Below are 23,320 nucleotides of genomic sequence, written 5' to 3'. Positions count from 1 at the left end.
CAAGACAGTAGGAAGAACTTCAGTAGTCTGTCAGCTGCTCTGCGACATAGGCCTCTATTCAGGCTTCATTCTGAATAAGGAAGTTTATACATTAATCAAATCAATTAGAACATGCGCAAAACACAAATGGACACAGCTAAAATGTTGTAAATCTGGTCTAGTTAATTTTGTGGTAAGTATTGTAGTAACAGTATGCCACGGCCTATGAACTAAAGATGCTTTAAAAGACAAGTTTTATAAACTCTAAAAGCTGATTAATTTTTAATCATGATTCTCTGTTTTGATTTCCTCTAACCTTATTACATGTAGTTTGATGAAAATAATAGGGCATTGCCCACCCTACCCAGAAGTATAGCACAATCCAAAGCGGATTCTGGGGATGTGCTCGTCAATCATACTAATGGACAAGGCTGCTAAGCCCCTCTGCTGGCCAGTATCTGGAATCTTCCAGCAAATTACACCAGAATGACACTGCTGGAAAACATTCTTCTATCCACAAACTTCAACAAAATTAAATAAAGAAATTACTTCTGGTTCTCTCAGGAGCATACGTATCTTAGCATCTTGCCTTACTCTAGGTTTTACATCAAGAAAGAAGTTCAGTTCAGTTAAAGAATCCTATCAAAGTTGATAACGGTCAACAGAGAAGGACCCAAATGCTCACTTACAGGCTAGTGGTGGGAGCAGCCTGAAGCAGGCAACAGAAAATAGTACCACCTATTTTGATAAAACACCTAAACACCAGGGTCAAACACAGAGACAGCGAGCAAGCTCTGGAATGTCATCCAGGGTCAAACACAGAGACAGCGAGCAAGCTCTGGAATGTCATAGTTTTTCATACTGCAGTCACTAAGGTTCAAACCCCACACTCCTCAATTTAGAAATTACTTTCTATCAGTTACTTAAACACTTTATGATAGTAGTATAGAAACCAAGCCTTAGGCAGGCTGGCAGCTTATCCAATATTATAAAACAATGCCACTAGAGACAGAACAATATCCTTTCTAGGATATTCTTTCTAGCCTGGCTTTTAAGACTTCTCTAGAGCTGTTAAACAGTGTACTGCACATAGCATGAAAAGCAAACCATCAAAACTAAAGAAATTAAAATTTATGTCTTCTAATTCACTTTTAATACACATCTATCCAGGAATATTGTAGAGGGCTGAGAACCGATACAATATATGTGGCAGCGCAGTGGCCTGAGTTTATAGCTGAACAGCAGCCATAACTCTTTTTTAATATTGCTTTACCTTAAAATTACTTTGTTTTCCTGTAAGATTCATATGTCTCTTCAGTTTTAAATATAGTTGTATGAGAACAAATTTTGATTAACAAATAGCATACAGCCTAAGGCTTCAAAATGGTCTGCCTATTTATTTTCTTGAAAGAAAGATGTAACATATATTTGGCGATGGTCATGTTTACTTAGAAGACATTCAACATCCTGAAATATCAATTAACCTTTTGAGAGTGGTGGCATGTTTCTACATGGCACTTGTGTCAAGGCACAGTGTTTGGTAGCCACAAAGTGGTACATACTTTAGGGCCAATTTTGTAAAAAATGAAAGGACTACAAAACTCTTCATTTCTGATATAAAACTTGTTACAGAAAATAAAACACTGGAGAGACTATATGGTACCAGAATCTGCAATGCTGAAAAGCATTTACAGGGGGTGGGGGAGGGCGTATTTCTCTATAACCAGCAAGAAAACAAAGCGATGGTTTTAGTTACTGTAGACCTTTAGCTTCCTTTTACAATTTCTTATCAGCAGTTTAGAAATGTGCAAGATACCTTGTCACAGCAACAATGAATACCATTGAAAATGTACTATTTAGCACTGTAAAATCTCACTGGTATCTCTGGCACTTACTTAACCTCAGGGTTATGTTTAGAAAACAAAAAATAGGTGCAAGCTGGAAAACAACAAAAGGAAAAAACATAGATACTAAATAAAACCAATAGTAAGCACATATGAAAATGTTTCAGATCTGCTCCGTGAACCCATGATTCAAAGCAACAAAGATATGAGGAAACTTTCAACAACCGCTGCAATCCTCAGTTCCCTTGTCCATTTTGTTCCACTCAGGCTTCTGAAGAGGATACCATGACAGCCAGGACTAACAGGCATGGAAGAACCTATGCACTTCTCCCAGTGCTCACTCAGTACTAGTTGTATAAAACATAAGATGTTATACCTGCTAAACCAGCCCTGTAACCCCACTAATGCAGTGCTTCTCTGTGGCCATCCATGCCTGTCCCATGGGCAGATCCACACTAGAGAGTTCCCAGTTACCCTAATATGAGAGGATCAAGCCTTCATCTGTAGATCACTAACACCTTAACAGGTACAAAAATACACCCTCACTGGTCTGTCTATGATGAAGACTAGGATATCCACAGTCATTTTCCTCCAGTGTAAAACATGGGAGCTTCCAACTCATGCCCACTGCCCTGTCCACCAGACTACTTTCCATGATGAATAGCAGAGCATAGGAAAATATTAGGAAAAGATCATCAGCAACATAACGTAACTATGGTAAAACATTTGGGTGAAAGTCACCCTCTGCAAAAAGCCTGTGTGCACTGATATCAAGTCAGCTTTCACAGCTTATCTGTTACGAACTTCAAGCACAATCTCCAACCAAATAAAGGATTTCACACAGCCAAAATTAACACCCACAGAATCCACCATTTCCCTCACCACTTACAGCCCATTATGTTTTTACATACCATTGTCTCTTTCTTGGGTATCCACCACAGTTCCTTACTTTCACTTTCGACTGCCCACAAATATTACTACAAATTAAACCAAAACAGAGAACAAATCCAAGAAATCAGATAAACATGAGAAATTTCTGTATTAGTTGTCAAAAAATCAAAATACGTCTCCTTTCTCAAGTATGTAAAGGTATTAATCTTACACTGAGATGAGAAATCAAATAAATGTTCTTTGGCAAATGAAATACATGTTCTTTGGCAAATAAATTCAGGCTAAACATGTCAAGAAGACAATAATCATCCAGGCTACGCAAGAACCAGTCTATCAGATTCAAAAACAAAGGACTACGACTTTGAGAGTGAAGGCAGACTGGCTGTCTAGAACAGGCATGTTGTAGGGCTCCAACCTGAAGGTCCAAGAACAGAGCCAAAGTGACTGAGAAATCCACACTGAAAATAATGTTGGCAAGGACCTTAATCTGAGAAAAGAAAGTAAGTGGGAATGTTGTGAAAAAGGGAAAAATAGAAGTGGAATCAAAATTTCAGAAAACACATAAGCACCTAAAATGTCTTCTCTAATACCTCCAACTTCAGCCATTCTGAACTTCTGGAGCAGGGCCCAGTACTTCTGGGGGGGGGGGGGGGGGGGGAGGGAGTTTAAATGCTCAGTCAGTACTGGAGCAGGGAAAGGGGGTATTTTTTGATTTAGGACTTGAGTGCTATACTAAAATCACATCTCTTGTCTGTCTCTACACCCATTAAGACTGGAAGCTTGTTTTACTTTTAAATGGAAAACTGGGATTTCCCTATAAATTACCCACTTCTAGAAGGTGAAGCTTTCAGAAGTTCAACTAATATAATAATGAATCATTACAGGAACTATAGAAAATCAGTATTACTGCCCTCAGAACTCTCTGATGTGGCACAAACAGCCTACTTCTTACCACAATGCAAGCAGGATGCCATAATACTATGCAAACCGCCATTTCTCCCCCATGGGTAATCCATGATTTGGCATCTACTTGCCCCTTAGAAAGTGTTGTAAGCATTGACCTCAGAGACAGCAGGAGTAACAATGAGTAAACAAAGCACTGGACCTGCAAGAATTACAGTATGGAAATACCACTTGGACACATAAAATCAACACGACTGAGGTTTTTATAACCACCAGACATTTAGACAGTTACGAAATAGCTATCACTTTACAGCTCAATGTAACATGTTATGGAGATGTAATTGTTTCATTCAGATTCTTGCATTCCATTCTCTTGGCAAGATTTGCTGCTTTCAGAATACCTAGCTTTCCCTAAATAGAATAAAATATTATGTACTTCACTTCTGTTTAATACTACAACATAAAACCATAGTCTTTAGTTAATGAGATAATAATTGTCTTATGTTCAGAACACATAAATGATTAAGAACATGTGGGCAAATGCAGTTAATCAGCATTATAGGTTAAGATTTAACAAGACACTATAGATAAACTGGCTACAGAAAAGATTATGAAGATCCTGGCATATCCATTATCAGCCTCTCAGACAAACAAACGAGTGCACGCATTTCAACACGGAGGGAGAGAAATGCTGATTAGCATTTAGCAAGAAGATAGAAAAATAATTCTCAAAATTAGAGTTTCATGTTGAAGTCTGAAAAGTGAGAAAGAGAGACTTCTGAGCTGAACACTTGTTAACAAGTCTGATGGGCAGAGAATGCAGAAGCAATTCTAAATTAGCAGGACTATTCTGTACTTTTATGTTTATGGGGGGAAAAAGGCTTCTGAAAGCCCTGCATGGGAAAGGAACACACAGCATAAGCAAATTAGCAAATGCAATTTGTGAAGTCTACTACTACTATTACAACCAATGTTTTCAGTATTGCCAAAAGGTAATTGGTTAAAAATACAGTGGTAACATTACCACTACATTTGGTAATGGCTGAAAATCAACTATATAATAATACACTTTTTCATTTGCATTATTTCAATTGGGTATTTCTCACATTGTCAGTAGGTTGTGGTTTAGTTTGTCTGTTTGGACTTTTTTTTAAAGCAAAAAAAACCTGCCAACAATATGTGCCTTTTTAGAGAGCAAAAGGTTTTCATTACCCTGAAGTTGCTACGGGGCTGTTGAAGCTTTCCAAAATGAGTGATGAGAATGTTAAAGCAAACTGAGCTTGTAGCCCACAGCCAGAATTAAAAGCCAGTAAGAATAACCTTTAGAAGAACTAGGTCACATGTTGTGAATATTGAGAAGAACGTGTCCTAAGGAAATGATGGTATGATAGTAAATCTTATTCATCTAGTTCATAATGCTTGTATCAGTTCAGTCGAATTGACCTCTAGTGATATTACTAACTTGAGCACAGATGAAAATAAATCTTAACATCCCTTCTGAAAATTCAAATCTTGGCACAACGCTGAGTGCTTCTAACAGTACTACTTCTTGTGGTATTGGTGGTGCTGGAGCATATGATTAATACGGACATCCCTATTCTTGGTTGTCAGCAGCTTCCTATGGCACAAAATGCTGGTTTAGACTTGCATACCTGAGAATTAACATCCAAGTCTCCTGACTTTGAGTCAATACTCAAAGACCCACGTCAGGGCAGTCTAAGTCCATCTGTAGTTACTTTCCTTCACAGGCAGTTTGATTAACTTGAGGACAGGCTGAAGCAGTGTAATTGACACCATTCTTGTGAGGTTTTTAAAAACTGCAGAACAGATACAGAATGCCAAAAAGAACTTACTGACTCAGTCTTTACAGGTACCACAGAAAATAGTTTTGTGCTGGGCAGAAGCCTATCAAACTGTTTCAGATAAAGTAGGATGGTTACAGTAATATGGAAATTAGTTTCATGCTGCACTAGTATACAGGCCCACCCATCTGATTTTCAAATACTTTAATACTTATTTTGAGAGGCCATCCATTTCAAAAGGATCTGGTATTTGTGATAAGTAGTACTGCACATGAGCTTGTGCATTTCATATCCTGAGGAAAAAAAACTGACATGCTTGTTTATATAAAGCTTTTTCTGTAAAAAAAAAACAACAGAATAATATGCAAGTGTAATGGCACTATTTTTCAGAGTTACACTCTGCTCATCTATTTCTACCAAAAGTGATATATCTGTAAGAGCATTGTATCAGTTTACACACAGCAACTACTTTTGGAAGTATGTTCAGCTTCACTACATCAATGCTACAGTGCTCACTTAGTTAAAAGGCTACTTTAACCCACAGTCTAAAGTAAATATTGATAACTTAAGATTCCAAAGTCTAAACTACTATTATAGTGTTAAGAGTAACAAACACTATAGGAGAGTGCATAACAGGGGGATGAAAACCCAGCCTTCAGTCCATTCTTGAGGAAGTAGATTTATGATAGGTGACAAAATCATGTTCAAGAACTACTCTCGAGTAGCACTAGCATGGCCGAAAACTGTTATATACTTTAAAGATGGAGCCTGACAGACTCAGCAAGTGCACCACATGATGTGGCTGCTTGCAGTAAGGGGGAAAATTAATAACTCAATGTCACTGCCCACACGTGCCTTAGAAATGAACCTACCCTGCCCCCAAAGGCCATAAATACAGAAAGAGAAAAATTAAATCCTGTTTTAACAAATGAAATCAGAATGTTGTCTTCTTAACTCAGATACTAACTCACTCATTGCAGCTATTTTTCCTTCTAGTCTGAGAGGAACAGTCCAACTTTCAAGATGAAAACATTTCCTGTAACAATCTGAAAGATCTGTTTATGTAATTTAAGACATTCATATTACTCTCACTGAAGCTGTTACAAACGGCAAAGTGAGAGATAATGGGATATGAAAGACATTTTCAGCAAATCTTTTTCTCATATTATTACAATAGTCTATATTACACTAACACAAAACATTTAAGAACATTTTCCAACTAACAAAATATTTTGAGGAAATAAATAATCCATATAACATAAGAATTTTTTTGGTGCAGGTTCTTCACTCACTTTAATTCTTGAAATAGTAATTCCCATAGTTCTCCCACTGAAGACCAAGTACTCCTCATTTTGTTGTAGAAAAAGAAAGGCAGAATACTCACATTTTAAAGTCTGGGGGTCCCCTCCCCTCATCTTTCAACAATCAAATCAGACAAAATGCACTAAGTCTTAGTTACATAAATGAATGCCTTTCATCTAAATAAAATATTACAACACATATATATGGTTTTAAAAAATTAGCTATCAGTTTTGTATGGATGGGAAAGGTCTAAAGGTGTATTACATGTTAAGAAAATCATTGGTCTACAACGCAGTACTCTAACTTCAGATCTATGTAATCACACCAACATAAAACTAGAGCAAACCATTAAGCCTGCTCTCTAAAATTTACAGCCTAAGATGCCCATTCTGCTCTCCATCAGCACACTCAGCATTGCAGAATCAAAACTCCAAATTAGATACAAAAATGTCAATTATGGCTGCTGTGATGATGAAAATAATTTAGGTAAGAGGCCAAGAGAAGGATGACAAAACATGTCTGACTGAACTCCTTCAAAAACGCTCCATCTGCTTATGAAGAAATTGCTAGTGCAAAGGAGACACCAGCAGGATGAAGCCAAAAGCGTACTCAATGTAGCAAACAGATATTAAAACAGAAAAAAAGGTGCACAATTTAAGAGGAAGGCAATGAGTGACAGGCACAATTTGCCAATCATCACAGGTAGGGTCTTTAGGACAGAAATATTCTGTAATCAGGAAGGGAGTGTTTCCTTTAAGATAAGCCCCAGATCAAACATCAGTTTCCTACTGATGGGAAACTCTAGCACTGGGGGCAGGGGAGATGACTGCATAAACACGCTGATTACTATTCTCTATTAATACAAGTGAAGTCAGGAGCAACAAGGTGGTGTGAATATCTTTGAACGAAGTTCTGGATGTTGCAGCTTCTTTTCAGCAGGCCTCACTGTAACAACTGCTCCATGGGAGAGGAAATCTGCAGTGAAACAGCTGGATTTTCACACTAGTTGCATAAAGCTTCTGACTACAGTCCTCTACCACAATTTAAACAGCACAGAAAAACCTGATGCTATACAGTGTTTCCAAATCTGTCCTACCGTACAAACATATTCAACTTCGATATAAATCAGTATCCCCATTTTACAACTGGATTACTGAGGCATTTTTTTGTTTCAGTGAAAAGTACTCTTCAATGGCAGATTTAAGATCTGTAAGACTCAATTTTTATCCAGAGAAATGAGTCACAAATTGAATGACCAGCATCTTCAGCGGACAGCACCAGGCAAATCTTCAGATTAAACCCAACACTCAGAGCAGGCACCACAAAAATGGTATGTAATTATCAATAAAACCTTACATACCGATCCATCAGGATAATAGGCTTTTTTTTAAAAAAAGCATGAAAGTCTGTAGTTAAAAACAGCCAGGTTCAGCAGATGTTGCACAGTCAACTACAGTGCCTCTTACTAAATTTTAAGACTGGACTTTGCAACCTTAATGATAGTTTTGCGATGTATCTTAGTCATACAGTGTAAGAAAATAAGAATCACTGGATGGATCTTATCTATTTAATCAGAGTACTAGAGTGCAATGTTGAACCTGATTCTGCCTTAATCTTGCAGATTCTGCAAGACTATCGGGAAAAAGACAAACAAAACAAAAAGGAAAGTAGCAACACTCTTTTTTTTTACCGGTAGACAAGAATAATCTTCCAGGCTCTGAAGAAGGAGCGCATGCTACAATTCTCTCTAACCAGAAACAGTGGCAGTTGTAACATAAGGGGAAGGAAAGGGTTGGATTGGGTCAGGCAGACATGAATTTACAGAATCCTGTAAAAAGCCTGACCAAATAGAACACGGTTCCCAAAGGAAAAAATTATTAAAGCTTAAAAAATGAAGAGAAACTATTTAAGCGGCTTCGTATCCTAGCCTCAAAAGAAGGCACTGCAAGACCAACAGACTGAAGATAGATTGGGCCAAAGACCTGGTCAAGACCAAGCAAGTGGGATAGAGAAGCACTGAAAAGAGACACAGGCCATGCATTATGCTTGCTGTGCAACTCTCTGATCCCTCAACACAACCTTCCCTAATGATATCAGTAACTTCAGGAGGCAGAAAAACAAAATAAAATGAGGAGCAATAAGTGTTTTAACTTCATAAACTGGTACTTTCTGCTTGCAATTAATGCTAGAAAGAGGAGCAAGTCAAAAAGCCAGTACCTCAGTTACTTCTCAGAGAGGATTTTATATTAAAAGCTTATTTAAAAGAGAAAAAGAGACAGAGATTTAACTGTAAAAAGAAAATCTGCACAAATTATGCACCTAAAGCCATCTTATTTGGGGAATATGTGAGATGAACTAGATTCTTCATCCAAGATTGGCTTTCTCCTGGAGGCTTAATTTCCTCTGACTTTTTTTGTCTGCAAGGATAAAGTCCTATTTCTCTTCAGCAAACCCTACTTAGCACATATGCTAGGAAAAGTGATATTTTCAGATGACTTCATTCAAACCAAAACCCCTCACATCTTTAATCTTTGAATTTAAAAAAGGAAAAGATATACACCAAAAAGTACCAGTGTACTTCAAAAGGGAGGAAACAAAAGAAATAATATGGCATGAATTTGGAAGAGCAAGACTAGTGCTAAAATGCAACAACTTCAAAAGACTTTTCCCTAACTGAAGTTACTGAAGGTTTTCTCCTTTATGTGTATTTTAACTGAGTAGCAGCTAGCTTGAAAGCAAACAGAAAGGGACTGTATGACAAACATTAGAAAACCATTCATGTTTCAAAACCCTACTATTTAGGGATTCACTTTGTACAAAAGGTAAAAGTGGTGTTGCGCAATGCCTCTCTCTGGGAAATTTCTGGGCACAGAGTTGCAGTAAAAATATGCACCAGTCTACAAGCACTTATCTTGGAAAAGTCATAGCTGACTGGCTCTTTTATCTAGCAGAAGAATATATAGCAAGATCCAACAGTGGGAAGATGAAGTTAGATTTTAATTAGAGATAAGGCAAATATTTTTATTAACCGTAAAAAATACCCCAGAAATCACCTGTCATTTCAAGCCTTGAAATCACCAGACCCGTTTCAGAAGCTCTTTAACATACTGAAGAAAATTATGGTTAGTATTACACAGGAAGTTACACAAGATAAGCATGGTACTCTTTTATAACGTTAAAAGATGCTATTCTGCATGTAGGAATAGAACAAATGTTTCAGATGTTTTTAAACATTCTCAAAATGTTCCTTCTTCCAACCTCTATCATTTACATTTTCTTAGTAGAAGATAGAGGCTAAGTAGTATAGGAAGAAACTCATTTAAAAAGTCCTCAATAAGCAGTGCCTAAAAACTTCTAAACAGTTAAAATACCTACTAACAAAGCTGGTGAGAGGAAGATTAAACAGATTCAGTTGTTGTGTAGCTGGCTATTAAACCTCAGTAGGTATAAAATTGTGTCTTTACTACATCTTCCGTCATTTGCATTCTCTTTGCCACTGTCTGTGATGGCATCATGTAATGCAAGCTGGTTCACAATTCACTGTGACAATGCCCATAGGTATGACATGGTCTTTGTGACCTCCGTTTGTCACTGTAAAAATGACTAACAGACACCAACAAGAAACTGAAGGATTCTTTCTGTTTGAGCTGTATTCCTCCTTATTTTGCATTTCTTCTGATATCTGGAAGAATTCTTCCCCCACGACACACAACACCCCAGTTCTCTTCTTTGTCATAATGACCACAGGATGCATGCATTTCAGAGCATTTCTGTAGATTTGCCAGCATTTAGCATAGGGAATTTAGCATATCCACATTACATATACACCCCTTAGCAAGAAGGCCAGTTTCTGAGAAAACTACTTTCAGTGTTTTTCCCATATGGCTTCAAAAGCCAGTCAAGATACAGAACTGACAGCCCTGTCAAGAATTTTAGGTACGTAATTTCACTAGCTGCATTCCCACGCATCATTATATTAAGTAATGCTGTCTGAAGGCTATAAAAAACTTCTCCTGCTTGGCAACACAGGACTCTTATCTTTATTATATATATTTTTAAAATACCCTGAATAGTCTTCCAAAATAAGAAAGCTATAAGACATCTTAACCTGACTTTAAAACAGCTAGGTTTACAGAGAGTACCAGAAAATGTACAGAGAACATAACATAGGGGGAGGGGGCAGGAAACCAACAGAACTGAAGAAAAATTGCCACAAGAATTCAGAGTGAATCCTATTACAAAACTCGCTCTTCTTTGCAGAGAGGAAAAAATACATTTTAATCTGATCAATATACGTCCTGATTTCTAAACTAATACATTACCAAGCAAAGACTTAAAAACTGCATCAGACTGATATCAGACTGTTATCACTGGCCTATCATTCTAGAGGCCAAATTAAGAATATATTCAAAGAAAAAACTGATACAAATACCATCATTCTAATTGACTAGGATTGTATTATACAGCAGAATTAATGTAATAAAGGGGCTGCCATACAAGTAAAGATTCAAAGAGCCCATTAATGCAGTATAGAATATACATAATTAATAACCCTGTGCAGCTGAAGGTTGCCTATAGTTCAGTGTAGAAAAATTAAAAGATAAGTGAGAAAACAGATACTATTAAACAGTACAGCTTTAGTTTAACACCACAATTTTTATTCATTCTCAAGAGAATAATGTCCTATCAACTAAGCACTCTGCACCAAAAAAATGTCGAAGACCTACGTTCAAAAAAAACCCCATTTTTTCTCTAACAGTTAGAAGTAGTGTTCAATATGCCACAGAAAAAAAGTATTCTAGGAAATGTTTGTTCTGTTGCTCTAACCCAATTTGGCTTGTCACCCTAATGAAGCTATCAGCCAGCACATTACCACCTACATCTCTTGCATAGGACTGGCAGACCCAGAACCCAGAATACTAGTTTTACCAACTTGTACTTTGCAGATGAGAAAAGAAACTGGTTTAAAAGAACACCACAGCAATACATGCAAGCAAAATATCTGTAAGAAATCACTTCTCATAATAACTACTGGTCTGGAGTCCAAATCTGAGCACTGCTGCAAGCCAAATGATGCAGTGGCCTACTCTCTGAAAAACAGCAATGAGCTAAAGTAATTAGTAATATAATGAAATAATAATCCTGGACAGTCAGCTACCCAGTAGTTTTGGCCATAAGTTTTTCAATCCTCAGTTCTTCCTTCAATTTGCCCAAGGGTCCCAATGTTTGTGTGATGTGCAAAACATACCTCTAAACAGAACAGAAAACTCTCAACGATTTTGTTGTCTTAAAACAGAAATGAAAAATTAGTGCCTGGTCCTTCTTGCATACACTACATAAAACAGACTTAGCGGCAGCATTTCAGTAGTTCCAAAATACACAGCTTCAAAGTACCAGATGCCAGGAGAGACTCAGAATTATTTTGTGACTTGTATTTTAGTAAAACACTTTAAAACAAAGAAAAAATTCCAATTAGATCTTTCTCAGTTACACTGCAAACTCTGTCTTGTGCACAGTTTCCCTTAACACTCTCTCATGCTGGAACAGAACTATCAGGATCTCGTAACACTAATCATGACCCGGATTCTGCACTCAGATTCAGATGAGCAATCCCATGCATACACCCACTAAAGCCATTTTAAAGAAAACTCAGAGTTGGTAAGCATACAGAAAAGTGCAGGGCAAGGGAAAGCATGAAATTCACACATAGTCTGAATTTTAAATTCATAAGTAGTCCTGCACACCACCTGAACAGGTCAGTAAAAGCCCCTACCAAATATGCAGTGACAACCAAAAAGCCTATATATATTTTTAAAAGACTATGAGAGAGAAAAGTCTGTATTCATAGAAACATATAATGGCTTGAGTTGGAAGGGACCTTTGAAGATCACCTAGTCCAACCCTCCTGCCATGGGCAGGGACACCTTTCACTAGATCATGTTGTTCAAAACCCCATCCAACCTGACCTTGAACACTACCAATAATGGGGTATCCACAGCTCCTCTGAGCAGCCTCTTCCAGTGTCTAACCACCCCCATCACAAAAAATGTCTTCTGTATATCCAACCTAAACCTACCCTCCTTCAGTTTAAAGCTGTTGCCCCTTGTCCTGCCCCTGTAGGCCCTGATAAAAAGTCTCTCTCCATCTTTCTTATAAGCCCCTTTAAGTATTGAGAGACCACAGTAAGGTGTCCCCACAGCCTTCTCTTCTTCAGGCTGAACAACCCCAACTCTCAGCCTTTCTTCATAGAAGAGGTATTCCAGCCCTTGCATCACTTCCATGGCCCTCCTCTGGACCCGCTCCAACAGTTCCATGTCCTTCTTGTGCTGAGGGCTCCAGGGCTGGACACAGGAGTCCAGGTGGGGTCTCACCAGAGCAGAGGGACAGAATCACCTCGCTTGACCTCCTGGCCACGCTGCTTTTGATGCAGCCCAGGATACGGTTGGCCTTCTGGGCTGCAAGCACACATTGTTGGCTCACGTCCAATTTTTCATCCACCAGTACCCACAAGTCCTTCTCAGCAGGGCTGCTCTCAGTCCATTTATCCCCAAGTCTGTACTGATACTAGGGATTGCCCTGATCCAGGAGCAGGACCTTACACTTGGCCTTGTTGAACTTCATGAGGTTTATATGGGCTCACTCCTCAAGCCTACCAAGGTCCCTCTGGATCGCATCCCTTCCCTCACTCAACTTGCTACCCACAAACTTGCTGAAGGTGCACTCAATCCTACTAATTCATTGATGAAGACATTGGTGGTCCCATTCCAGATCCCTGAGGGTGACCTTTGTTATAAAGCCATCACAGTATTAATACTCCAGGGAAGCCCATATCATACTCTATTCACTTTAGTTTCTTCCAAAAGATAGCACAAATATGACAGAGACAGATAACATGAAGGATGACAACAGGAAACTTCCATGGAATGAGAGTGAGAAATCAGAGACTATGTAGCTTAGAATAAAAACAAGACAGACTACACTCTTCTTAAGTATTTCTCATAATAAAAAGGGGGATATAAGTTAAAATCAAAATACAATGAAGATACTGTTTTTAAAAACATCGATACATACCACTTTTCTTTCAAGTGGTAGAAAATCAGAAATCAGGCTAGTACACAAACTGAAACCTCCAGCTTCATTAAGTAGGATATTTCACAAGTGATACACAATCATCTTTGAGGGTATAAGACAGCTTCTAAGTCATGAGGTGAGGCAGTTTTTATCAAATAGCTAACTAAAGGATTCCACGCCTATGTTTCCATCCAAGGTGCCGAAGACAGGATACACAATTAACAGGTTTTCTGATCCAGTACAATAACTCCTATATTCCTGGAGTCTGAATCAGTAACAAAACTACAAGGTACACTTGACTGTAAAAAGCGCCATTATGAATGCAACTTCAACCATACACAGAGCATGAATAATTCAAGAGTCTTAAAAAACCCCAACCATCCAAACAAAAAGTCCAAAAACCCCCACCAAACACCAATTATCAAAATTCCTAAGGAAAGCAAATATCGCTCCTATCTTCAGGAAGAAGGACCCAGGGAACTGAAGGCTGGTCAGCCTCACCTCAGTCCCTGGGAAGGTGACGGAACAACTAATCCTGGAAATCACTTCCAGGCACGTAAAGAACAATAAGGTGACTTGAAGTAGTCAGCATGGATTCACAATGGGGAAGTCACTCTTGACCAACCTGATAAACTTCTACAATGAAATGAGTGGCTTGGTAGACAAAGTGAGAGCAGTGGATTGGGTCTACCTTGATTTCAGGGAGGCCTTTGGCACTGTGTTTCATAAGATCCTCATAAACACGCTGTTGATGTATGCTGATGACATAGATAGGTGGTCTGAAGACTGGCTGAATGGTCAGGTCCAGAGGGTGCCTATCAGTGGCACAAAGTCTAGTCAGAGGCCAGTAACTAGCAGTGTACCCCAGTGGCAAATATTGGGTCCAGTCCTGTTCAGCATCTTCATTAATGACCTGAGTGATGGGACTGAGCGTACCCTCAGCAGGTTTGCAGATGACACAAAACTGGGAGGAGTGGCTGATACACCAAAGGGTCATGCTGCCACCCAGACGGACCTGGACAGGCTGGAGAAGTGAACTGACAGGAACCTCATCAAGTTCAACATGGGGAAGTGCAACTCCCCTGCATTTGGGGAAGAACAACCCCAGACACCAGGACATGCTGGGGGCCACCCAGCTGCAAAGCAGCTTTGCAAAAAAGGACCTGGGGGTCCTCCTGGACACCAAGCTGAACATAAGCCAGCGATGTGCCCTTACAGCAGAGAAAACTAATGGTATTTAGGGCTGCATTAGGAAGAGCATTGCCAGCAGGCTGAGGGGAGGTGATCCTTCCCCTCTACTCAGCCCTAGTGAGGCCACACCTGGAGTGTGGGATCCAGTGCTGGGCTCCCCAGTAGAGGAAAGATATAGAGCTACTGGAAATAGTCCAGTGAATGGCCATGAAGTTGATGAGGGGACTGTCATGTCAGACATGTCAGCATGTCAGACATGAGGAATGGCTGAGAGAGCAGGGATTGTTCAGCCTGGAGAAGGGCTCAGGGGAAACTTATCAATGTATAAAAATATCTGAAGGGAGGGTGCAAAGAGGACAAAACCATGCTCTTTTCAGCAGTGCCCAGTCCCAGAGGCAATGGGCATACACTGAAACACAGAAGGCTCCCTCTGAACATCAGGAAACACTTTTGCACTTCAAGGGTGACCAAGCACTGGCACAGGTTGCCCACAGAGGTGGTGGAGTCTCCATGCTTTGAGATGTCCAAATGTCATCTGGACCCAGCCCCAGGCAACTGCTTTAGATGGCCCCACCTGAGCAGGGGGATTGGACCAGATGATCTCCAGTAGTCACCTCCAGCCTCAACCGTTCTGTGACACTGTGATTCTGTTGCTGACAATTATGACAACAGAACGGTCACATTCTTTTTATGTACCTAATATTGCCTCTGTGAGCGAAGTAAAAAGCACAAATCATTACCCTGTACACGGCCACATAAAGAAGTACCTATACAGAGGGCAAATTTATAGGGTCAATTGTTTTAAATGTTATAAACATACATATTGCAGAGAGTGTTAGTAATTGGATACACATCTCTTTTTAAAAAGAAATAAATTAATATAATATCTAAATCAATCCAAGAACTTAAATTGCAAATCTAATCTAAGAAGCTAGCACTCTGGTCATTTTCAGGATTTTCAGGGGTTTTTTTCCAAGTGTTATTTTGCAAGTGTTATTTTCAAGTATTTTTAAGGATTCTAACTTTTTTAAAGTTTAATTAGACATGCTGACGAATATCTACAGCAAGTTGGCTACTATAACAGTGTGTCACAAGTAAGAGAATATTTTGCCCACAATTTCTCAAGGTATAGAAAGATAATACAGCAAATATGTGCTGACACGCTATTACTTACAGAATATAGAAGGAAATAATGAAGGCATCATGCACTCATAAGACATTACAAGGAGAGTCGTAAGATTATAATGAGAGGGCAAGTTCTTCTCCCATTATCACATGCAATTTTTAAAATATTTTACCCATGTGCCTTGTTAGCAGAATAAATACTTTATTTAGCAATTAGTCCTGTAAATTGAGGCTTTGGATTAAGGAAAAGTTCTCTTGAACTTCAAGGTTTTCACTCAAAGTCTACAGGATTAAGGTGTTTTCAAAACAAACTGAGAAAGTAAATTCAAGTTCACACTCAAATTACACCTTAGACTCTACACTCATACTCAAACTGATACTCAACTTGTCATCTAGGCTAGGAAAAAAATAAAAAAGGGGGTGAAATCATACCTTAAGCATATGTAGAGACACACACCTACATTTAAACCTGCTTTCATGCTAAAAAATAAGTTGCACTACGACATTTTGGCAGTTGCTTTTCTGCAAGCTTGATTATAAATGACAGTTTAAAACTGCTTTGTATGGGGACGTAATATACAAGCAAAATGCCATTCCATTATAGGACATCATGGTGACGTTACAAAGAATCTCCAAAAGTATAACATACACCAGAAGGACTGTATGTTGCAGGGCTCACAGAACCACAGACAAGAAACAGAGCAATGCCAGCCCCAAACTGTCACAGAAAGACCACGGGTGTGTACGGTACAAGCTCCAAACAGAAGACGATCAAAGGTGTTTTTATTAATTTCTCATATGCTGAAGACCTGTAGTGAAATATGTATTTGTGTATAGCCTGGCTGAAGAAAATTCTCAGACAGCTGCTTTGTAGGGTATCTTCAGAACTGCCTTCCCTTCTGCACACTGAAAAGTTAGCCTTGTAAATTTCCATCATTTCACTTTGTTTTCAAATTGCTCACCTCCTTGAATGCACAGTCATACTTGCCTATATACTCACTGTACCACCGGGCATTTAAACTTTGGGACTTGTACGCCTGCACTGGTAAGTATCATCTCAAAAAGACAGAAGCCCAAGACATCTAGTTCATCTCAAAGTTGTTTGGCTTTGTGGTGTTTGGTGTGGGTTTTTTTGATTTTGTTGGGTTTTGGCTTGGGTTTTTTTGCATATTTACCTTATTGCTCATTTACTTGGATAGGTTCATGAGTTACCACATGAAAATTCTACAAGTTTTGTGCTAAAATTACCCAGTTATACAAACGATCAAGTTCAAATACTTTGGAAAAATCACCTGTGATGCAATTCTGAATATCTTTATGTGGGATATCTGGAAAGCCAAGGACACACAGTGAACAATCCACACTCAGACTGTGTGGACTTAATGTGCCTGTGAACAAGAAGGCCTCAAGGATGTTGCAAGTTAAAACCAGTGTATGTAGCTATTACTAACAAATGTGATTTTGTATTTACCAAAACTTACAAAGTGGCATTGTACAAACTTACTGTGGGGACGCGCACGATGGCATCACGTCTTCCTAGTAAGTTGCAAATTCCAAGGTTGGCCACAGGCGCTACTCTGTCAACAGGGGCCGCATCCCATATTGCCGGCGGGAGTGTCTCATTACCGTGTAGCAAAACCAGGGCAACCCACATTCGGGAGTTGCTGATGCTGCTAGTGGCTCTCCTTATGATAAAGCCCAAGGCTATACTGACCAATTAACAATAGGCTTGTGTGTGAAAAGCTGGTTAAAGAGCTATATTAACCGTGCTGTGTCTGTAATAAACTGGCATTTGCTTGATCATATTGGTTGTGTGCTGTGTCCGTGACTTCCGCGTCAGCATCTTTAGTCTATTCCACAGACATATCTTGTCTTCACAGAATGTGCGTTTTACACCAAAATAGAATTCTCAGTTTATTTAGGTGTAAACCTCCTGGTATAAATTATTTTATTCTATTTCTGTCAGTGTATCACACGTAACCTATATCTAAAATTAATTTCCTATGTATGTTTTACTAAATTATAAACTAATAACCTGAATTTTATCCCAACAATATATACAGCAATGATAAATATAATGCAAGAATAACTGAGTCTGTGTTCCACAATTCTGTGGAAGCATTTGATCTTGGCGGACACTGGTGTGTTTTGTATACATTTTCCAATGCAGTTTATTATGAATCAACAGAAGGATGATGTTATACCTTCTCACAGATGTAGACATTTATGCCTAAAGACACAATGAGGCTTCCACAGCATGTAAGGAAGCAAGATTATTATGCCATCACTGAAAAGTATCTCAAAACCTTAGTAAGTATCTCACAAAATGCACATTCCAACCAGCTTACAAGTTAAAGATGGTATGAGCTTAAATACACTTTAAGTACAGAGACTCAATAGGCTGATGAGCTAAACCACTACAAGATTTCATCAGCACATTTTACCCTTGCCCTATGTAAAGCATGTTCACAAACATCTCCAAATGGTACTTAGGTTGCATTACTTTAGTGCTAACAGTGCACATCTAGTCAGGTTCCAACAGTTAGAGCAGCTCAGCTAACATGTAAGATTTCTTTAAGACAATGGAACTCCACTGCCCTATTCGCACTTATCTGCTACCTAGTAAGTACCCTCCTTATTTTCCAGTACCTTGGCTTGTCACAAACTCTGTATCTCAGTTTAAACTCCTTGCTTTAAAACAAACCTACACAGCTTTATGCTCTCTTAGAAAAAAGCATTACCTTCTGAGGAGTCAAAACCCTCTGCCTGAACTTTTCAATCGTATCTTGACCAGCAGCTGCCCATGCACTAGCAAATGCTTCCGCTTTGTCTTGATCCAGGTGAATGTTTTGCAGCTGTTGTTGCAATGAAGCGGGCTTCAAATTATGATAGACTGCCTGGTAAAAGGAAAAATAACTGCTGTCGAGTACTGCTCTACAAATTGTGCCAGATATATTCTATGACAGATAGCTACCATGTTCACTCAAGATTTTTCCTAGCAACTCTGCTGTGGGACTAAAAGCATCCTGTTCATCTTAACCCTCTGCCTGAGAAGATAGAAATGTGTAACTCTCTCAACTGTATCTCAAAATGCAATATTACAAATTATTCTTCTCAAGACAAATTATGAAAAAAACACATACAAGCTAGATCTGAGTATATGTATATGTTTCCGCTGTACATAATGCCAAAGCAGCTATCACTGACAAAAAAAGACCCAAAGGTCTTTGAAGTCAATTGTGACTGTGAAGAAAGGACAACTTTTCCAAATTCACAGTGTTCAAGCAAGCCTGAACTACGAGGTAATATTCTGAAAAGACAGGAACAATTTGCCAGAAACGGTGAGTTAGACATAACCAGGCTATTAGCATCAATTTTTGAGGTAAACACTCTACATAGTATGCTGGTCTCCACTTTCAAAACAGGACTCCATCAGCACCAGAGCAGGGGAATAAGAAAAAAAACAACACATGCAGCAATGACCATGCAGCAGTCTTATTACCTATAATGTGTCCAGAGACCAAAGGGACATTAAAAAAAGTTATGCTCTGACAAAAAAGCAGCTACTCTAATAAGCGTAGCTGTCAGCAGGAACACAAAAAAGTCTACATACAACACATATTCCATCTGGGACTCTTCTTTAGGCAGATATTCATATCCTTCCTTTTTTTTTTTTTAATGCAAAAGAAGTAAGTTCTAGAGGAGACTGAACTGCTTTTTCATTTCATCTCCAATAATTATCACATAAACAAAGCAGTCTGATGAAATTAGGACTAGGCAATAAAACAGGGTAAATTTGCTGTTTGGTTGAGATGAAAATTCAAAATTCCAGCCTGGATGTGACCTCAGGTTCCATTCTGATTTTTCAGTGGATAGGAGCCATGGGGAGTATTCGTTTGTTTGTTTCCTAATGCTGTGGTATGTGCTAAGTGAACTAATCATCAAGTGATATGCATGAGAAAGGACAAGATTCAAACCCTACAACAGACCATCCATACACATGCCCTCTGCACAGGCTACGCTTACTATACTTGCATGAAAACAGATGGACATCACCACAGCTGTGGCAATTTCTAAAAAATTGACCATATTTACCAGGTAATACATTGGCTTCCCAGCCTCAGTAGTGGTAGACTCTAGGACAAGAAAACCCTCTCTGTTTACAAGATATTTAGCTTTGCACCATGCAGTCACCTATTCAACTGGATACTAGAGCTACACCAGGTGTTGCCTGTTCACCTAAGTACAGACTGCTCTGTGCATGAAAATTTTCCATAACTGACTCTTCCTGTAACTTCAGCAGTGTTCAGTAATGCCACCTAATATTCTCCTTACAGGAATTAGGGAAAAAAAATGCATGGCTGGCTTGTCTGTAACGAATAAGAAGAAAGACTATATCTCATAATTATCAACATTTCTCTCGGAGTCATGCAGAGCTCACCTCCACCACTACTTCTATTAATGTAGCTAGAAACACAATCTACAAATGCAATGAGTCAAATCAGGAAAGCATGCAAACAAAAGCAATAAAACCATGCCTCCAAAACATGCACCATATACTACAGATATAGGTTTTTCACTAATTACTTTTTAACATGACTTTTATATTTTTGAAATCTACAATTGGCAAATAAAACCCCAAACACATACTTATCAATTCATAAGGATAGAAACAAGGTACCTGTTCCAAAATGAATGATATAGTTTCAAGAACTAGATGAAGATCCTGCTTTTCCAACGAAAAAGCTATTTGTAGCTTTTCTTCCTCCTCTTCACTGAAGCTACTTTCAACCTGAAGCACAAAAATGGTTAGTCCTAACATTCCATTTTGCAACTGAGAACATACTTGTCAAAACAAAAGGCTTTCTCCCCATTTTTATAAACATCGTGGCTGTCCAGTTGTTTCTAAATAGAAATAACAAAGTAAAGGTCTTTTCCAACGGAAAAATACAATGCAATTCCTCTCACTGAAAACGAAATTAAAAGGCAACAGCATCACAGCAGACTGCATCAGGATTACTTGAAATATATCAATAGAGAATGTTTTCACTTTGTACCCCAGAGACACCGAAGAAATATTTTTCTTTCAACTATTAGACCATCTCCAGCAACCTTTTATAAATAAGAAAAGTACAAAGTGTGTTACTTGAATTGGACCCCGAAGAAAACAGAAGGAAAAACTGTAGTGAAGTTAGTTACCCAAGCTTCTTCCACTCTGAATACTCTTCTGAAAATCACCCGTGCTGTATAAAGGAAATAAAGGCCTAATGCGTGCTTATTTTGGAAGTCAGATGTGAATCTATAGCTTTCTGTGTTACTGAAGATTACTGAGAATGCGCTGTACTTTTAAAGCACAGCAGTTATATTTATTACGCTACAGCAAATTAAATAGTAATTTAAATGCAGATATTGCCAGCTTTCAGAACATAATTACTAACAAATCTATGATACAGACATCAAAACACCATATTTAGACCACTACATAATCCAAAACTGCAAAGCTACACAAAAAAGCAATTGAGCTGTCAGAATACACAAAATGAGGCAATTACACAAAAACTTAAATGATCGCAGTGTCTGCAACAAGAGTATCAAAATGGAAACATTATTTGAATCATTAGCTGTTAGAAGGAAACGCAGAGCTCCGAGTATCTGCTTCATTAAGGCAAATAAGTTTAAATAAAGTTTCCCATTATTTAACATGCCCTAGAGTCAGATACTTTGGAAAGGCCAGCTGAACGATTCAGAGATTGACTGCGTGGGCTAAATTCAAAAGACCACTCCAGCTTATATAAATGCTGATTAAAATTGTGAAAAGCTACTAAACTGCTACTGAGTAGTTAAAAAAAAAGTTGGTTGTACTTTCCAGTTACCAATGAGTCAATATTAATGCAAAACAACTGAGAAAACCCTTTTCAATAACAGCAGCATCCAAGCAAGTAATTTTGGTAGGAATAAAACAATTTTCATAGGAATAAAATCAGCAAATGAATAAAATAATTTAAACGATCCTTTTAGTCCTTATAATTGTGACTTTTAATGTATTTGTATTTTCTATACAACCACAATATTTAATGCTTAGTTTGTATATATGTGTATAGAAACAATTCTGTATTTTTAAAATATTTTTTCTAAATGCGAAACAAGGAAATAAAAACCTGACACTGAAGGAACTCGACAAAATAATTTTATTTTAGCATTTATCTTACAGTTTCCCCTGCAATATTTAATGCCAAGGTTAAATTTAGTCTCCATATGACTTTTTGGCACTGTGCGCTGACCCTGACTACTGAATTTATTTTTTTTCTGTACTATTTATTCCGCAATTTAAAAAAACAACAAAAACAAAACCAAAAAACACTTCTGTAAAGATGACAAACATATTCGCTAAAGGTAAGGGACTTTCTTTTTAACCTGAATTCCACAGCTGGCTTTGGTGGATGGGTATATATAAAGGGGGGGGGGGGGGGGGGGGGGGGGGGGTGGGGGGGGGGGGGAAATACGCATTTAGTGTTTTCCCTGCAAGGGCAAGAGCGGAGTTTGTGCAAGGAGCGAAGGACCTCGCGTCCCTCGGAGTGCCCTCAGGGACACCAGCAGCAGCAAGCGGCGGGAGCCGGCTGCAGCCAGCGCTATACCGGCCGGCCGCCCCCTGCCATTCATTACCGGCTCTTGCCTCTCTCATTCACCTGCCGTCTTTCTGAGCAGTTAGTGATGAATCAAGATCAAAAGTACTTTAAGACTGGAATTGTCCTTCAGCAAAACAGAGCGTCGCGCCAGTCCCTGAAAGCGGGCTCCGCGCTCCGGGCAGAGGCGGGCCGAGCTCCCCCGGCGCACGGAGCGGCTGGCTGCCAAAGCCCGCCGGGCCCCGGCCGCGGCCGCACAGGCCGAGCCCCCGCTTCCGCCAGGCCACACCCGCGGGCAGCACCGTTTGCGGAACCGGGGCCCGGCGGCTCCCCCCACCTACCACGCCGGCCTCCCCCCGTAGCCCCCCACCGCCCCCCGCCGACCTTCAGGTGCAGCTTTGAAGAAGGCGGGAGAGGAGCCGCGGGAACCGGCCCGAGTCCACGGCGTTGAGGAGCGACACGGCCCGGCGGATGCTGCGCGGAAGGAGAGGAGGCGGTCAGAGGGCCCCAAGGCCCGCCGCGCCCCGCGAAGCCCTGTCCCCAACCCGCCCCGCCCCGCCCCGCCCGGCCGCAGCAGGAGCGCGGACAG

The 23,320-nt window shown here is 39.4% G+C and overlaps 1 protein-coding gene across 1 annotated transcript in view; it reads right to left on the bottom strand.

Moving 5' to 3' along the window:
- Positions 1 to 23,062, bottom strand: part of COMMD10 (COMM domain containing 10) — a gene marked incomplete at its 5' end in the record, with an annotated part of 107,748 nt that extends 84,686 nt beyond the window's left edge. Inside the window, 3 exons of the mRNA XM_075079172.1 lie at positions 18,850 to 19,005; positions 20,790 to 20,900; positions 22,841 to 23,062. Coding sequence (XP_074935273.1) covers positions 18,850 to 19,005; positions 20,790 to 20,900; positions 22,841 to 23,062 — 489 coding nt within the window. The remainder of the gene's footprint in view (positions 1 to 18,849; positions 19,006 to 20,789; positions 20,901 to 22,840) is intronic.
- Between the last annotated feature and the right edge of the window lie 258 nt (positions 23,063 to 23,320).

This window comes from Phalacrocorax aristotelis, chromosome Z (genome assembly GCF_949628215.1).
Source record: "Phalacrocorax aristotelis chromosome Z, bGulAri2.1, whole genome shotgun sequence".
NCBI lineage: Eukaryota > Metazoa > Chordata > Aves > Suliformes > Phalacrocoracidae > Phalacrocorax > Phalacrocorax aristotelis.
Note: the sequence above shows the minus strand (reverse complement) of the source record. Positions and strands in the feature narration are given on the sequence as shown.